Below are 16,853 nucleotides of genomic sequence, written 5' to 3' on the forward strand. Positions count from 1 at the left end.
AACATCTTGAATTTTGTACTCCTCATTAACAGTATGATTTCCATTATTGGGTAGAAAGACATCGGTCAGAACAGTCTTCGATTGCAAAGAAGCCCCCAGCAATCTCACACCCTAGCAAGGGACCAAAATAGTCATCATGTGTAATATTAATAACAGTTACGCTACAATATCCCACCAAACGAAGAAAAAAAAAATGTTGGAATGCATAGAAAGCAAGGAATGACTACTATACCTCATCCATACCGAAATCGACAACCTTCTCCTCAACAGCTCCTACATCCGTGATATTTAATTTGGTAAGTAAAGTGATAGCAGAGATGGTGGACATGGGCTTCATGTCAAGGTCATCCATGACAATGTAAGTAATCAACCCTTTCACGTAACCTCCCTCACCAGAGGAGGATGCCTTGATATCCCTTGGTGGGTGGTACTCTACGTAACTTATTACCTCGCTGTTCATTGCTATGGGGACTTCGGACGAGATCGTACTCCTCGTGCAAGACCTAGAACCTCCCTTGCGTTTGCAAGATTTTTTACAAACTTTCCCACCTGTATATGACCGCTCAACGCTTGGCATGAGGATCGGGACTTTAGCTCTAGAAATGACTACTTCTTCAAATGCGTTGATATCACTTGGTGGGTCTACGTGTGTTAGCTCGGTGGTCATTGAACTCCTGCACGAAGGACAAATTGCTCTCCGGTCATTAGCAACGTACTTACAGTTGTTGTAGCCGCCACACCTATAAAATTTCGTGTCTGTGTAAGAGTGCTCAACGCTTGGCAAGAGGAGAGGGAGTTTAGCACCAGAAACATTGGCCACTTTTGGGTTTACCAGATACTTTTTGTCTTGGTCTAGCTGAATGTAAATATCACTCAGATTCTCAATGCTTGGCAAGAGGAGAGGGACTTTAGCGCCAGAAATGGCCACTTTTGGGTTTAGTAGAAAGTTTTTGTCTTGGTCTGGCTGAATGTAAATATCACTCAGATTCTCAATACTCTTGTACAGGCTACCCAAGCAGCCTGCCATGCTCTGCTTTTGTAGGAGCCTAGTCACAGTTCCGACCGGCAGAGTGAAAATGCTAAAGAGAAAATCAACAAATTTCTTGTCCGCTTCAGCAAAGAGCACTCGATGACTCTTGTAGTCTATCAAAAGCTTCAGGCTTACCTTTTTTGCAGCCATTTTAGGTATAATGTCAACGCTAAAGAGGATCCCGTAAGTGCCCTTTGTTGGCTTGGCTGTTACCCTTTTTATAGTGCGGTTAGACCGCTATATGGAATTCACTATTGGAAGGGACTTCTTTTGTTACCCTTTGCATTTGCAGTCACCATTCATGAACCTACGGGACTCGGAACAGTCAAATAAACATTTTGCTGCAACGGGCCGTTGATTTTCTCAATGGAAAAAACCATTCCAATTTTGGGCACCGAGCATTCACTAATAATTGTTGATGCGTAGCAATAACTACTTGAAGCAATTGAGCCAATTGGAGTTTGTGCGCAATAAATATTAATGATCGGTTAACTCATCTTCTACCACCCAAAGGCACAGAACAGTACTCCAACCGTCTCTCTTCCGCAGCCGTTCAACAACTTTCACACGGCCGGAAAAACGTATTGGAGTGATGTGCCGTTCATCTCCTCTCTCTCTCTCTCTCAAACACGATCTAAAAATCGTATTGGAATGATGGCAATAGAATCAAACGTAAATGCATGGGCTAAAATTCATTCTCACTCAAACTTATAAAGGGAGTCCATTGTCCAAGAGTAAGCTATATGTTTGATAAGGTGTTGCTCTGTGCTGGGAAAACAGAGGAGCCTTCTGTGTGTACCGTATAATTGAGAAAACAAGAACCCTTTGGACAATACAATGTATCTAGCTAGTGTCACTTCTCGCAGCAGAATGCACAATCCGATGTATCTAGTGTTGCAAACACTCGCGATAAAAACAGAGACAACAACAATTCTGATTACAGGTTTAATTCTAACCTGTCACGATTACATGGGTACATGAGTTTTACTAGGATTATTTCTATCGAGTGAAATGATCTTGAGAGCACTCATTGTTGTACTGCTTTTCACAACTATGCTGACTCTTATTGGATTGCTTCTGATCAGAGATTGAGGTTGATTTGGATTCTCCAGGTGTTGTTACCTTTATTTTTTATTCTATTGCCATCACGATGATACATGTCCAGCTCCAGCTGCAACTTTTCAGACCGTGTCTGAGAGAGAAAACTGAGAAGGGAGATGAACGGCTGAGGGAAAGAGACCTTAGACTGCTTTGTGAGTTTTGAGTGTTAGAAGAGCAGTTAATTACGTTAGAGTAAAATAAAAGTTGACGGTGAAAGCAGTTTTTTAATTATATTAAAAAATGGATGTGCATCTCACTTGATAAAGGGCATTTGTCGATTACTAAATTGAATCGGGAGAATTTTCTTCAAACCAGTTTAGAGGAAGTTTGTGTCCATTAAAAATTATAAGAGGTAGGCATACTTCTTTCAAACTAATAATGGATTATCCAATTTGCAATATCCTCTTAAATTGGGCCGATCACCTAGTTTAGCTGGTATGTGGGTGTGCGAACCATATGGTGATTTGGCCATCTTATTTGATCTTAGGGGTAAAAGAAAAAAGAAAAAAAGAGAGACTATTTTCAAACAACAATAATCAAACCTACAATAGACTTCTTCCTCATTTTAGTTTCCTTTTCTTTTAATCTTCACATCTCAATACATGATGGGTTGCAGAATAAATTACGTGATTTAACAAAAAAAAAAAATTAATTGATTGTCAAGAGATCAGTGATAATAAAACACAGGCAAAGGCATGACGCTCAAAAGACCGGCATTCAACCCTATTCTAATCAACGATAGGTAACAACAACTACAAGAAATTGATTGATCGAGAAGAGAGGCACTACCAAAATCATCGCAGAATTTGTTGTCAAGGAGTTACGATTGAAGCTCCCCTCAGAATTTCTCCAAACTACTCTAATCAGTGCCAAGTGCCCTTATCTATATCAAACAAAAATATTTTGTTTCTGAGTTTGCGTTATTATCTTCAAGATACGAAATAGCATGTGGCACCATCAGGTTCAGATTGGTCTCAGACTCTCAGCCGAACCAAAATTATGCATCGGTTGCACCTCCTCTACCCTCATTGGTGGGCAGTTATCATGTTAGTGTGGCACCTACTAGGCCAAGGATTGTCTAAGTACAACCAAATTTCTCCTCACTTTTAAACATCAAACACCTCGGTAAACAAGTGATCGAAAATCGAGAGTGTCCTGGGGATAAACCATACAGAAGCTTACTATAAATTTGATAAAGATAAATAATGCAAATTCAGAGACAAAAAACTAACAAAGCAAATTTCATGCCGCACAATGTTAACATTGAATTCGATCTACAAGTTGGTCACGACAAGGACAAAAAGAAACATGATCGCAACTAAAACAAAACATAACTAGCAATCCCACAGATACTTTTATAGATAAATAATCACATACAGTTCTAACACCTAGAAGTTAAAAGAAAAATATAATATGCAACACTGCCTTCATTCGCCCCGTTAGACACGTTCATCTTTAATTGACACCTCAGTTGCAGCGGTTTTCACTTGAAGAAAGACATCAGTCAAAACAGTCTTTGATTAAAGAGAAGCCTTGACCAATTGCACTCCCTAGCAACAAACAAGACAAATGATCAAAATATATAGTTATTATAGTCAAGCAAACTGTAAATCTTAAATAGCCTATCGTCAATCATGATATATAATATATAGCTTAGAACATTCACATCCGGCTCATCAAATGTTTGGCTAAAATGACTACATTTTTCTATTTTAGTTATTCACTTTCTTAAAGCACCCACATCTGGCTCATCATTTTAATTTTTATTAGTTTATTTAAATATTTTTTCTCTATCATTTAAATATTATTTTTCTATTATTTCTTTATTCTTTTTTCAATATAAAGCACTCAACCTCAAGCATTCAAGAAAGATAAAATCATTTTTTAATTACCGGAGAAAGAATTGATGAATTTTTTATTATATATGACATGCAATGTTGAGCTAAACTGCTCAACAAATTTGCTGAGCACTGTAGCTCCTCAACAGATGGTTGGGTATTTTGTTGAGCCGGGTGTGATAGTTTTTTAGCTACATGGCTCAACAAAATACCATTTTAGCTATTTTGTTGAACTAGATGTGAATGATCTTAGGGTAAAAACAAAATATATTCGATAAACAAATGTAAACAATAAAATTAATAATCTAGCTATTGAAGACGAAGGGCCTATCCAAACCAATGAGCAATAGCCTACCTAGCTATCCTATGCCTTGTTTTAGGTGATATCTGCTATGACATTAATTCCCACAAACTGCTTCCAAAAAGATCTGTATTCATGGTTTAAGTCTCTATAAACTTAATTTAACGAGTGATCTAATGTTCAAAGTTCACCAAAATGAAGAAAAAAAAAAGGGTTTCAGAGTTGTAATAATACAAGTACAGAAAGCAAGGGTAGAATTCCATACCGCATTTATGCCTAATTGGACCACTTTCTCCTCAATATCCCCTACATCCTCAACATTAAATTGGGTAAGCAGAGTGACGAAAGAGATGTTGACCGTGGTCCGTGGGCTTCACCTCCAGATTATCCATCACCATGTACGTAACCATCCCTTTCACGTAACCTTCACCACTCGAACTAAAGTAAGCGCTGTAAGCCTGAAACTTGTGGTAGACAAAAAGAAGCAACGAGTTCTCTTTGCTGAAGCAGAAAAGGAATTTGTTGATTTTCTCTTCACCATTTTCAGTCTGCCCGTGGGAACAGTCACTATGCTCCTGAAAGAGGAAGGCACGGTAGGCTGCTTGCCAAGCCTCTACAAGAGCGTTGAAAATCTGAGCGTTGCTTGCTTTCAGCCTGACCAGAACAAAGATTTCCTGTTAAAGCCCAGAGTAGTCATTCCTGGTCTTAAAGCCCCTCTCCTCTTGCCAAACGATGAGTTGTTTACATGCAGGAAAAAAACAAAAAATATGTGCCATAACAGTGGTTGCAGCGCCAATCGAATCCACGAAATCGAATATAAGAAGGGGAAATATATATTCATGTTCTTCGTGCAAAGATTTCATGAACAGTATCTCTAGAGAGGTAGGTTACGTGAAAGGGATGGTTTCGTACATGGTGATGGATGATCTGGAGGTGAAGCCCATGTCCACCGACTCCAGTTTCACTCTGCTTAGAGAGTTCAATGTGAAGGCAGCAGGGGATATTGAGAAGAAAGTAGTCAATTTGGGCATGGATGAGGTATGCCACTCACCCCTTGATTTCAAATATGAAATGCTTCTTTTGCTGCCTCTTTTTTTTTTTTTTTTTTTTGGTAGTGAACATCGAATGATAAACTGGGTAGAACAAGTGGAAAACCAATCTTTTCATTATCATAATAAAAAAATAAAATATAAACTGGATAGAACAAGTGGAAAACCATATATATAAACCATAAAAAATAAATGTGGCGGAGAGCCTCCCATCTCCTCCACCTAGGGGTGGGGTCCTGCCACCTTAAAGCTCTTTTTTTTAGTGGTTTGGGCCACTTCCTAACCTCTGCTTGTGGCCTAGCTACTCTATAGGAGTTTTTGGGGTGGCTCAATCATCCCCTAACATTTTGTGGGTGGCATAACCACCACTTGAGAATTTTTGGGGGGCCGTCCATAAACGTCTTCAAGGGTAGTTGGGCTTGTGGTCTAGCTAGCTATAGCCACCATTTTTCTAAGTTTATTTTCCTTTATTTTTTTGTTACTTTTTAATTTTTTTTATTAGGTGTAAAGATGAGTTGGCGTCATTAGCCCCCCACAAAATTTAGGGGAAATACACTTTACTCCATGACATTTTGGGGTGAAAATGTCATGTGTGACGCACATGACATAAGTTTCATCCAAAAAGGCAGAAAAAATTAATGTAGGATATTAGATGGCATGGTTACGTAGTTTGTGGGTTCTAGTGTTAGTTTATAAACTTTTAAGGTATAAATGTCAAAATAGTGATACTTCGGAGAAATAAAGTGTATTTTTTAAAAAATAAATAAATAAATAATAGAGGAGAGTAGTGGAATATTACTTTAATGCCACTCTAATCATTCAGTATAATAACTAGTTTGCTCCTTTGTCTGGTGTGTTGCTAGGGTTTGAACTTGTTCAAAGCTTCTCTGCAATCAAAGACGGTTCTGACTGATGTCCTCCTTCGAACCAATCCAGATCGTTAACTGCCAGGAAAATGAAAAGAAGCGTGTATTGCATTGTATTGGTCTTCTAATTTCTAGCTAGGTGCAAGAACCCTGTGGGATTATTTTTCTAAAATATTATCTTTGAAATTGCTAATTAGGAGTTGCTTTATATGTTCCATTTTAGTCAAATCTGGTGCGGCAGTGTGTTTTGTTTTGTTTGTGACATATCTTTGAAAACAGCTTTCATAAACCTCTTAAACATATCTTTCTTAAAATAAATAAATAAAAAATCTCTTTTTCATAAAACTATTCTATAACTCAAACAAATCGTATACTCACATCATCACATATATATTAATCATTTTCTTTAAAATATTTCACTTTACTATAAACATAAAATTTGGGTTGCTTATTTGGTTTATTTACTTTACTTTTGTTTTCTTATTACCTTTCATTTTGGCATATTATCGCCTTGCATTAACCCCTAAAGTCGCAAAAGAATCCTCTCCATTTCATTTGAAATGGAAAGGATCCATTTCCCCTAAAGTCCAGATTGTGCTTTTAAGGATCGAATGCTTTTAGCAAGATTGGCACACTCAACCCTGCTTTTAGCATGAAATTCATACATAGTATAAATCATTATCAAAACATATAATGTATCATTAATAATCCCTAAACCAGATTAATTATGATGAAATTTTCCTTATTCTCATGGCTGTTTACCGAATTTCAAAGCCAAATACAAGAAAATTTGTGAGCTTTTCTTGATTCAAAACCATTTGGTCAAATGGGGGTGATTCCCCTTTTTTTCATTTTTTTTTTTTCGAATTTATAAATATATTTTTGTCTTATTAAGAATATTTTGAGGTCATTTTTGCCTTTATGCTGGCTTTAAGGGGTAAAATGATAATTGACTAGTAGTTTTGAGGGAACATTGTCATTTGGTTTTAGTTTGAGGGGGATATGTGTCAAAAAAAAAAAGTAATTAATCACTTTTAAAGATAAGAAAAAAAAATAGTCTTTATCATTAGAGAAGTTGAAAAACCGGAATATTATGTATTTTATATATATAAGGAGAGAAAATTAGAGGAAAAAAAAAAAAAGGAGAGAAAAAAATTAAATTGATCCCTACCATCAAATAAATTAGCAAATCATTTTATTAAACTTTACACGTTAGCTCTAATCATATTAGAACACATATTACTCACATTAAATTTTTTTTTTTTTAAAAAAAAAAATTAATATATCCATATATTTAAAAACAAAAACAAAATGAGTGGTCGAGCTACCATATTTCTCATTTTTGTATCTTTAAATCTTATTTGGAATCTGACTAATGCAGTCAATCAATACGAGTGGAATAATAAATTAAACGATTGTAATTGTTACTATTAGCAATAGTACTACAAGGTTATAATTTTGCAGAAGTTTAATTATTAACATGAAACAAATAAAAATCATACTAGCAAACAAGACTTGATTAACATGAAACATACAAGTTCATATAACAGAACTTGAGAAACATTGTTGCAATAAAAACGCCAAAATACCAATCTCACAATTAACACTTTTTGAACCAATTATTACATAGAGTTCTTGCATCTTGAAATTAAAAGAGTAATTAGAAGCAACAGTAACTTCATTTGGATCTTTTTGCCCACAACCTGAATTACTGAATTACTCGTCCTTGTCGGTATCATTTTGAAGGATGACATGGGTCAGAACAATCTTCTCCTCCTTGTCAGTATTGTTTCGAAGAAAGATATCGGTCAGAACAGTCTTCGATTGCAAAGAAGCTTCCAGCAAACTCAGAATCTAACAACCAACCACACAAAGCAACAATATAGTCATCATGGGTAATAGAAAAATAAAAAAAGCGACCCTGCAGAAACCGCCCACTATATATTAAAGCCAAAAACTACCCAAAACAAAATTGTTCAATGTTCAACAAAAAAAAAAAACTTCAGCAGAAGAGGCATTAGATAACAGGAAGTAAAAGAAGCATTTGATATATATATAGTTGTAATGCAGAGAAAGAAAGGGAAAACTGCTTTATATACCTCATGCATGCCCAAATCCACCACTTTCTCCTCAACGGCTCCAAGGTCCCTGACATTAAACTTGGTAAGTAAAGAGATAGAAGAGATGGTTGACATAGGCTTCACCTCCAGATCATCCATCACCATGTATGTGATCACCCCTTTCACGTAACCCCCCTCACTAGAGGAGGATGCGTTAGTATCCTTCGGTGGGTAATCTACATAACTTTGCTCGGTGGCCATTTCATTCCTGCACGAAGGACAAATTGCTCTCGGGTCATTAGCCACGTACTGACAGTTGTTGTAGCCACCACACCCATAAATTTTCCTGTCTGTGCCCGACTGCTCAACGCTTGCCAAGAGGAGAGGGACTTTAGCACCAGAAATATTGGCTACTTTTGGGCTTAGCAGAAAGTTTTTGTCTTGGTCCGGCTGAATGTAAATATCACTCAGATTCTCAATGCTCTTGTACAGGCTACGCAAGCAACCTGCCATGTTTTGCTTTCGTAGGAGCCTTGTCACAGTTCCTAACGGCAGAGTGAAAATGCTGAAGAGTAAATCAACAAATGACTTGTCTGCTTCAGCAAACAGTACTCGTTGGCTCTTCTGCTCTATCAAAAGCTTCAGGCTTACCTTTGTTTCTGCCATTTTTGGTCTTTCAATGCTAAATTGGATTCAGTCCAGTTAGTGCCGTCTATTGGCTTGGCTGTGACCCTTTTTTATAGTCGTTAGGTTAGGGTATCTGGAATTCATTCTTGGATTCTGGAAGTGCCTTCATTTGCTGCCCTTTGCATTCTGGCTGAAGCTAACGTGGAGATTTAATTTTACCTTTTTTTTTTTTTCTTTTTTTAATGAGAATGAGAGAGAATAAAGTTCAATTTTGGACTATTGAGAAATTTACTAACACGTGCTGTAGATTCCTTTTTCAACACTTATTAAGCTAAATTCTTTTTGCAAGGAACTATTAAATTTCTTTAATTTTTGTCTTTTTATTTTTTAGTAGACAAAAATACTCTTTAAATATAATTAATTGAATATTTTTCAATAGAATTCATTATCAAAAGATAATTTTAATTTCAATTGAAATGCCAATTGGAAAGTGTGCACAATTCCAATTGGAAGTAATAAAAAAAAGAAAAGAAAGAAACGCATGATGATATGCATGAAATCACCGACATGGATAAGTTCATGATGAAAGTCTCATTAGCGTAAAGCTATGTACATAATTCTATTCTCAAATACTTGAAATATGATAATCATGTGATTTTGATTCCTAGAATGTATTATCTGCTTCAAATTTTGCATGTTATAAGTTATAACCTTGAACTGGTGTATAGGTAACGAAAGATTCATATGAATTTTCTTTATGAAATTACTTGATCAATGCAGTTTTTCAACAAATTAATCAATTCACTGTCATATGCCAAATTTATGAGTTTAAAAGAAGATGATAAAGATCAATATTTAAACTAGCTATGACATATAATACCTTATGCTTTATTGAGACGTTATCCGGAAATGGCCCTTTAAGGAAAAGCAAGAACTAGCTTGTAGCTTTAACGTGAAATTGTTAATTAGATAGAGACAAAAAGAAAAAGAATAAGAATAAAAAGTAAAAGAGTAAAGAGTAAAAAAAAAAAAAGATACGCTAAATAAAAGTGATGTTCCGTAAATTGTGTAGGTCCTATGACGTAAACGCCATTGATTTGCCAAGGTCTACTCTCATTTTACTAAACTCATTTTATTCTCTCAATATTATCATTAAATTAAAATTTAATAAAATTTTATCACAAATTTAATAATAATTTTAAAAACCACTTAAAAGATTATGAAAATAGGTGTAATAAAGTGGGATTTAGCTTCGATGCTCTAGTTTTAATAACATGTATATTGTAATTTAAGTCAAAGTGAAGATGTCTTATTTCATTCTACAAATTTAATAGATTAATCATTAAATTTGTAAGCTCATGTGAACTCCACACAAAATTAATAGTAACTTTATCCATTTACTATAAAGATGATTAAAAAATAAATAAATTTTATCATTTATCAAAAGAAATTGAGGAATTTTATTTTTTTTTTTGTCAAAAAGGACAAGCTTACTTACATGTGATAAATTATTATTACTATTATTATTTTTTAATTTTTTTTTTTAAAAAAAAAAAAAGAAAAGAAAAGGAAACAGAAAAGTAAAAGATATATAATAGCTTTTGATTTAGAGTTTTGAGTGGCTATATGGAAGTCGCTTTTCACGGAAAAGCAACAGCTAGTAGTTCACGGTCATGAATTTCTTCGACCTGGTGCAATCGCTTTACCTTTGTCGGCCATGAGGGTTCGTACGACATGTTTCTCGCATTTTAGCTTTAACATGGTAGAAACGAATTAGTTATTGAGGGAGACAAACATAAAGTACTCAAAAAAATGAAAAAAAGGTCTAAGCTAATCGAATTAGGTCGATTTAGAGAATATATTGCGATTGTGTTTAAGAAATATAATTTTTAAATTTAAAGTATTTTTTGGCCATTTTTAAAGTAAAATAGAAATTTTTTAAAAAACATGTCAACTTTTGTTTGGCACAACTTTTTAAGTACTAAAAATACTTTTTAAGCTCTCTAAAAACAATCTCAAATAAGCCATTAGATGTATTAAGAACTCTTTTTCTTTATACTCTTTCAATGTGATGAGTAGGGAATAACTTCAATACGGTCTTAGCACAAACCAAGACTTTTATGTTCACCATTCAGAAATTAACACATCAGCTTGAAACAAAACAAAAAAACACATGTTAAGAAAACACATGATTTAATCCACCCTTTTTTTATTCTTAAAAAAAAACCCTCCTAACACAATCACCACCAGCCACGCCAGACGTCGCTGCCGCCCGCTGAACCCCACCTCCTAAGCTAGTGTCTCTCTCCCTCTCTCTTAGGCTCTCTCTCTCGGGTAGTTCTGAGCGATGATTCTCAGAGATTCCGGCATGGGTGGGCTGTGCTTGCATCTTTGGTGGTTGTGGTGGGATTAGATCTACGGTTAGAGAGAGAGTGTGAGATTCGGCATGGTGGCAGGGTTCAATTGGGAGGTGGCGTCTTGGCGTGGGTGGTGGGTGAGACTAAGAGATCTGGGTGGCAGTGGTAGGTGGCGGCTAAGTGGTTGTGTTGGGATTTAATCCCGTGTTTTACGAACATATGATTTTTTTTGTACCAATCTAATGTGTTGACCTCTAAATAGTGGGCACAAAACCCTTGATTTTTGTCATGACCGCACAAAAGTTGATATTGTGATAAATAATGGTAGAAGTCACTCTTGTATAAAAAGATATAAAGTTCAATCTCTTTTTTTTTTTTTTTTTGACATGTTCGCAAAAGATAGGGGAAGCGGGATTCAAACTAGTGACCTCTACTTCATGAGGTATAATTCCTAGCTGATTGAATTACTCATTGTGGACGATAAAGTTCAATAATTAAACTATGGCATATGATAACTTAATCCTAATAATTAAACTATGACATATGATAACTTAATCCTAATCATTAAACTATACCTTATTATATATTTAAGGTAAGCGAAAATAAATAAATCGGTCCCCACCTTCAAAGAAGTTGATCAATTCATTATATGGATATGTGACTACAATTTTTTTTTTAAAAAAAAAGCAGAATGCAATGTTCAAGCCAACCCATTACCAAGCCAACCCCTCAAGTTTTTCTTTTTTTGCCACAACGAAATGGTTTGGTCACTCCTAAAGAAGAAGTGCTACATAACATAATTCTATCCAACGAGTTTGACTTGGCGTGGTCCAGTCAACCACATCATGTCAATCACCTTTTTATTAAAAATAAAAATAAAATTCAAAACTAGCATGGATAACTCATTCTACTAAATTTTCTCAAAATTTTCCTCAATGTCCTTCTGCCACTGTGCTGCTCTTCTCATTCGACGAATCAGCCACACAACAGGATGGAAAGTACCGTGTGACAATGGGGTAACAACCGTACGCCGTGAGCCCACATCCACCGTACACCGTTGAAGAACCACCGCATGCTTGTTGCCAAAGAACCACCAACACCACCTAGGATCCACCACCCCTAACGAACATCCTCGCCATCTATAGATGTACCTTTCTTTTTATGGGTCAGGGCTGAAAACATTGGGCTAGGGTAAGTCATCCCCTTATGTGGATTACTCACCCAAGCCCAATCAATCTTCTCAGCCCATTCCCGCGACTGCAGCAAACGTGGAGTCCATTGCGTTGCAGGATATCATTTCCCTTACCTCTGTAGGGGCTGGCTAGTGTCGCGTTCCCAAGTAAAATTGTTTTCACTTCTTTGAAATCAATTTACTTTTGTGACCTTAGCAAAAAAAGACTATTTTCAAAGAACAATAATTAAACCTACAATAGTTTCTTTCTATTTGTTGTTTCTTTTTCTTTTAATCTTCATGAATCATATCTAATTTGAAATCTGATCAATACATGATGGGTTGCAGAAAAAATTATCTGATGAATATATTTTTTTTAGACGAACTTTTTTAGGATCTGGTCTATGTATACTGTAATTTAATCAACGGTTAAAATTGAATCTCTCAATATTTCTCTTTAATTTTTTTTTTACTAAAATTTTTTAAAAGTAAATCAACTTTAAAATTAAATCTTAACTATTAATTAAATTAATAGATACATAATAGCATGGAAGCCAGAGTGAAACAAAAGAGAAAAAGTAAAATATATATACATAGTTTGCTTGCAGACTTTTTTTGTTTTTTTGTAAGTACAATATTCCATTATATTTAAAGAGAAGATAGTTACACTGGAACAAAAATTTAAAAGACGTGGCTTCTCAATAACGTACAAACTCAGAAGTAAAAGAAGAGTGCCGAAACAATAAATATAAATCAGGAAATTGATTTATAAATAATCCCAAAACAGCCATCCATATAATATCATCAACCCTATTCTAAACAGGAAATTGGCAGAAGCATGATAGCTCGAAAGATCATCAACCATCAAAAAAAGGTGATTGAGAAGAAGATAGAAACACCACTGAAATCATGGCAGATAGAACTTGTCGTCAAAAAGTTGCTCCCACCGAATTATTATCAGAATCAAATAGAATTTTTTTTTTTTTTTTTTTTTTTTTTGTGGAATTCGTATTAATATCTTCAACATACGAATTTACACTGCCTTCATTGACCCGCTTATACACCTTCATCTTTAATTGAAACCTCAGTTGCAAGGTTCTCAGCCCGAAGAAAAACATCAGTCAAAACCGTCTTTGAACGGAGAGAAGCCTTAAGCAATTTCACTCCCTGAAAAATAGTCACCGTAAATCTTAAATCCCAAAAGCTGCTTCCAAAAACACCAGTATTTAAAAATAAAAAATAAAAGTTTCAGAGTTGTAATAATACACAGAAAGCAAGGGATGAATTCCATATATATATATATACCTCATTAATGCCTAATTGGACAACTTTCTCCTCAATATTCCCTACATCCTGAATATTAAATTGGGTAAGCAGAGTGACGAAAGAGATGTTGACCATTGGCTTCACCTCCAGATCATCCATCACCATGTATATAACCATCCCTTTTACGTAACCTTCATCACTCGAAGATGCCGGGCTTGCGAAACCCTCAGGAAAACGAGTCGTCACTGAAGCAGTACTGCAGGAGGCACAAAGTCTGGTGTTGTAATTTAACTTTTCCTCGATCTGAAAGTTGCCGCAAGAACCACAAAAACGACTCGATTCCCTTGATTTATAAGACTCAACCTGTGGGAGGAGGAGAGGGACTTTAGGACCGGGAACGGCTACTACGGGATTCAACACAAATTCTTTGGGTTGGTCTGGCAGAAAGTAAGCGTCGCTGAGATTTTCAATGCTATTGAAGAGGCTTGGCAAGCAGCCACCCATGCCTTTGTCTTTTAGGATTCTGGTGATATTTCCGAAGGGCAGAGTGAAAACGTTGAAGAGGAAATCAACAAATTCCTTGCTCGCCTCAGCAAATAGCACAATTTCGCTCTTTTTATCTATGAAAAGCTTCAGGCTTATCTTGGTGGCTGCCATTTTAGGTCCTACGAAGATTTAAGACCCAGATGTAATTTTCTGATCTGGATACCAAAACTAAAAGATAGTTGGTTGCAAAAGACTTGTTTGAGAAACAGAGTGACTGTAGCCTGGGAAAGAGAGTGCTGCTGCGGCTGAGTTTGGGAAGATGGGTGCTGCTTTTTTTTTCACTTTCCATGAGTAAAAGAGCATCATTATTGACCGAGATCAAATAAAAGTTATATTTTTACTTTTTTAAATGAGGAGAGTTACTTTTAAAACAATCTAAATATCAAATTTCTTATTTGTTCTTGATAGATAAGAGAGAAAGAAAATAAATATATAAGTTTGAAAAAATAAAATAATTTTTAATATTTGGAGAGACTCGTTAATTATAGTTAAATTTGAAATAAAATAGAAAGTTTATTAAATGACTTTTTTTAAATTTTTTTAGAAAAATCAAATTTAAAGAGCTCAATAGAAATACGAAATGCTATAAGGAGCGATAAATTCAAATTTTTTTTTTTTTAGAAAAAAAGAAATCAATTAAATTGTACTCTATTATTTCATAAACTCTTTTTTTTTTTTTTTTAGGGGGGGGTAAAGCCCAACATTTTTCTTTTCAAAAAAAGGACGGTATCAGAGGAATCTAACGTAGCAATGAGTAGGACAACACACCAAGTACAAATAGGAGTTGTCTCCAAATTCAAATGGAAACCCAAACTTTCCCCGAGAACAACCAAAATACAAAAGAACAAATAGCTGGGCCCCATCACACTAGTAATAATTTCTTTAACATTAGGTTTAAATACTATTTTGTCTAATGTGGTTTAATAGTTTTATTTCTCATTCGATTTCCTTTTTGTATCATAAATGGTATGTTAATAATAGTTAAAAACTGTTTTTAAGAAATAGCTTAATCGATTGTAAATCACGTTTAATGAAGCGGAGGTTATTAGTTCGAATCCCTCCTCCTTCTTTTGTGTGGACATGTCAAAATAATAATAATAATAATAATAATGGTTAAAAACGAAAATAGTATCTCTGTCTAAATTCGATTCAAAAATTGACGAAAATTGACGTCAGCACTTTTAAAAATTGACATGTATCCATATACTTAATTAAAAATAAAAATAATTTTTTTTCAAAATTAAAATGATTAAAAACATTAAATTAAATTAAAATTTTAAAAACAAAATTTGCAAAAAAGGTGGGCTGGCCACTCTCATTTTGCCTTAATGGGTGAACAGCCACCCACAGGTTGGGGGTGGTTAAGGACTCTTGAGGTGGACGAGACCAGCCCCAACAGCTTTGGGGGTAGTTCAGCCACCCTCGTTTGGCTTGAAGTGGTTTCGGCCACCCTAGAACGGTTGGTCTAGGGGTGGGCAAACAACCCTTATGGCCCTTAGGAGTGGTTCGGCCACCTCCAAGGGTCAACCCTATATATATTTCTTTTAATTGGTGAAACCACCCAAGCCAAATGGGAGTGGTTTCGGCCACCCCCATATCGGCCAAGGGTGGCTCCAGCCATCCATTTCCATTTTATTTAATTATATATTATTATTATTTTATTTAATTTTTTAATGTTTTTAATCATTTTAATTTTTAATTTTTAATTATTTATATGGACATATGTCAATTTTTTAATCGTGCTGACGTAGATTTCCGTTAATTTTTGGACAAAATTTAGACGGATGTATCATTTTCATTTTTAACAATTATTGAGGTACAATACAAAACGAAACCGAATGGGACAAAAAATAAAATTGTTAAACGACATTGGTCAAAAAAGTATTTAACCCTTAATATTATAATAAATCCTATTTGAATCTAAAAAGAGAATATTATATATTTTATGGTGGTTACGTATCATGTGTATCAATTGCTTATTTGAGTTAAGTAATGGTAAAATTCATGGAATTATTCCCGCAAAAAATTAAAAAAATTAAAAAAAGAAAAAAGAAAAAAAAGAAAAGAAAAGGAAATTTCTTCAAAATTAGAGGAAATATTTTCGAATTCACTCTAATAAATGTAAAGTATCCTTTTAACATTTTAGTAGATATTTTATTTAACATTTTTAACAGTTATTTCTTATCCATCTACTAGCCCAGGAACTCAAACATTGATTTATGATAAACCTAAACATGTTACAAGAGATGAACCAAAACACTTGACATTTATTATAAGTTAAAAAGACCAGTTTTGGCGTGAATAATTTTTTGGCCTTTCGGGTCAAGAATGACTAGTTTTGGCGTGATGCTTTTGCATATGCTTGGAGAATGGCTACTTATGTCCTGACTTGAATCTGTACCGGACAAATCTATTCTATAAGCTAAAGATTGGGCATGAGTTAGCGGATATAAACGTCATAAAATTTTAATGTAAGATTTGTATGTTTTTGACCTCTATGACATGTAATCTTTTAGATTCGGTTATGAATTTTAGAGCGTTATGCTCTATAATTGTAAGAGTTTTTATGCTCTTGATTATTTATGAATGAAATTAAAATTTATCTTACAAGAAAAAAAAAAAAAATCCTCAGAACTAATTT

At 34.7% G+C, this 16,853-nt stretch overlaps 3 protein-coding genes across 3 annotated transcripts; 1 reads left to right on the forward strand and 2 right to left on the reverse strand.

Moving 5' to 3' along the window:
* Positions 1-4,620: 4,620 nt before the first annotated feature.
* LOC132188078 (uncharacterized) lies at positions 4,621-6,263 on the forward strand. Its single transcript, XM_059602488.1, has 3 exons — positions 4,621-5,009; positions 5,140-5,308; positions 6,183-6,263. Exons 1-3 carry the CDS (start codon positions 4,621-4,623, stop codon positions 6,261-6,263), a joined length of 639 nt encoding a protein of 212 aa, XP_059458471.1.
* A 1,494-nt stretch (positions 6,264-7,757) lies between these two features.
* Positions 7,758-8,957, reverse strand: LOC132188602 (uncharacterized). The gene is made up of 2 exons (XM_059603110.1): positions 8,285-8,957; positions 7,758-8,039 (listed from the first exon to the last, which is right to left on the reverse strand). Exons 1-2 carry the CDS (start codon positions 8,909-8,911, stop codon positions 7,902-7,904), a joined length of 765 nt encoding a protein of 254 aa, XP_059459093.1. The 5' UTR covers positions 8,912-8,957; the 3' UTR covers positions 7,758-7,901.
* Positions 8,958-13,074: 4,117 nt separating this feature from the next.
* On the reverse strand, positions 13,075-14,476 carry LOC132188461 (uncharacterized). Its single transcript, XM_059602914.1, has 2 exons — positions 13,706-14,476; positions 13,075-13,567 (listed from the first exon to the last, which is right to left on the reverse strand). The coding sequence occupies exons 1-2, from the start codon at positions 14,321-14,323 to the stop codon at positions 13,457-13,459; spliced, it is 729 nt and encodes a 242-aa protein (XP_059458897.1). The 5' UTR covers positions 14,324-14,476; the 3' UTR covers positions 13,075-13,456.
* Positions 14,477-16,853: the final 2,377 nt, after the last annotated feature.

The sequence above is a fragment of the Corylus avellana genome, chromosome ca7 (genome assembly GCF_901000735.1).
Source record: "Corylus avellana chromosome ca7, CavTom2PMs-1.0".
Taxonomy (NCBI): Eukaryota; Viridiplantae; Streptophyta; class Magnoliopsida; order Fagales; family Betulaceae; genus Corylus; species Corylus avellana.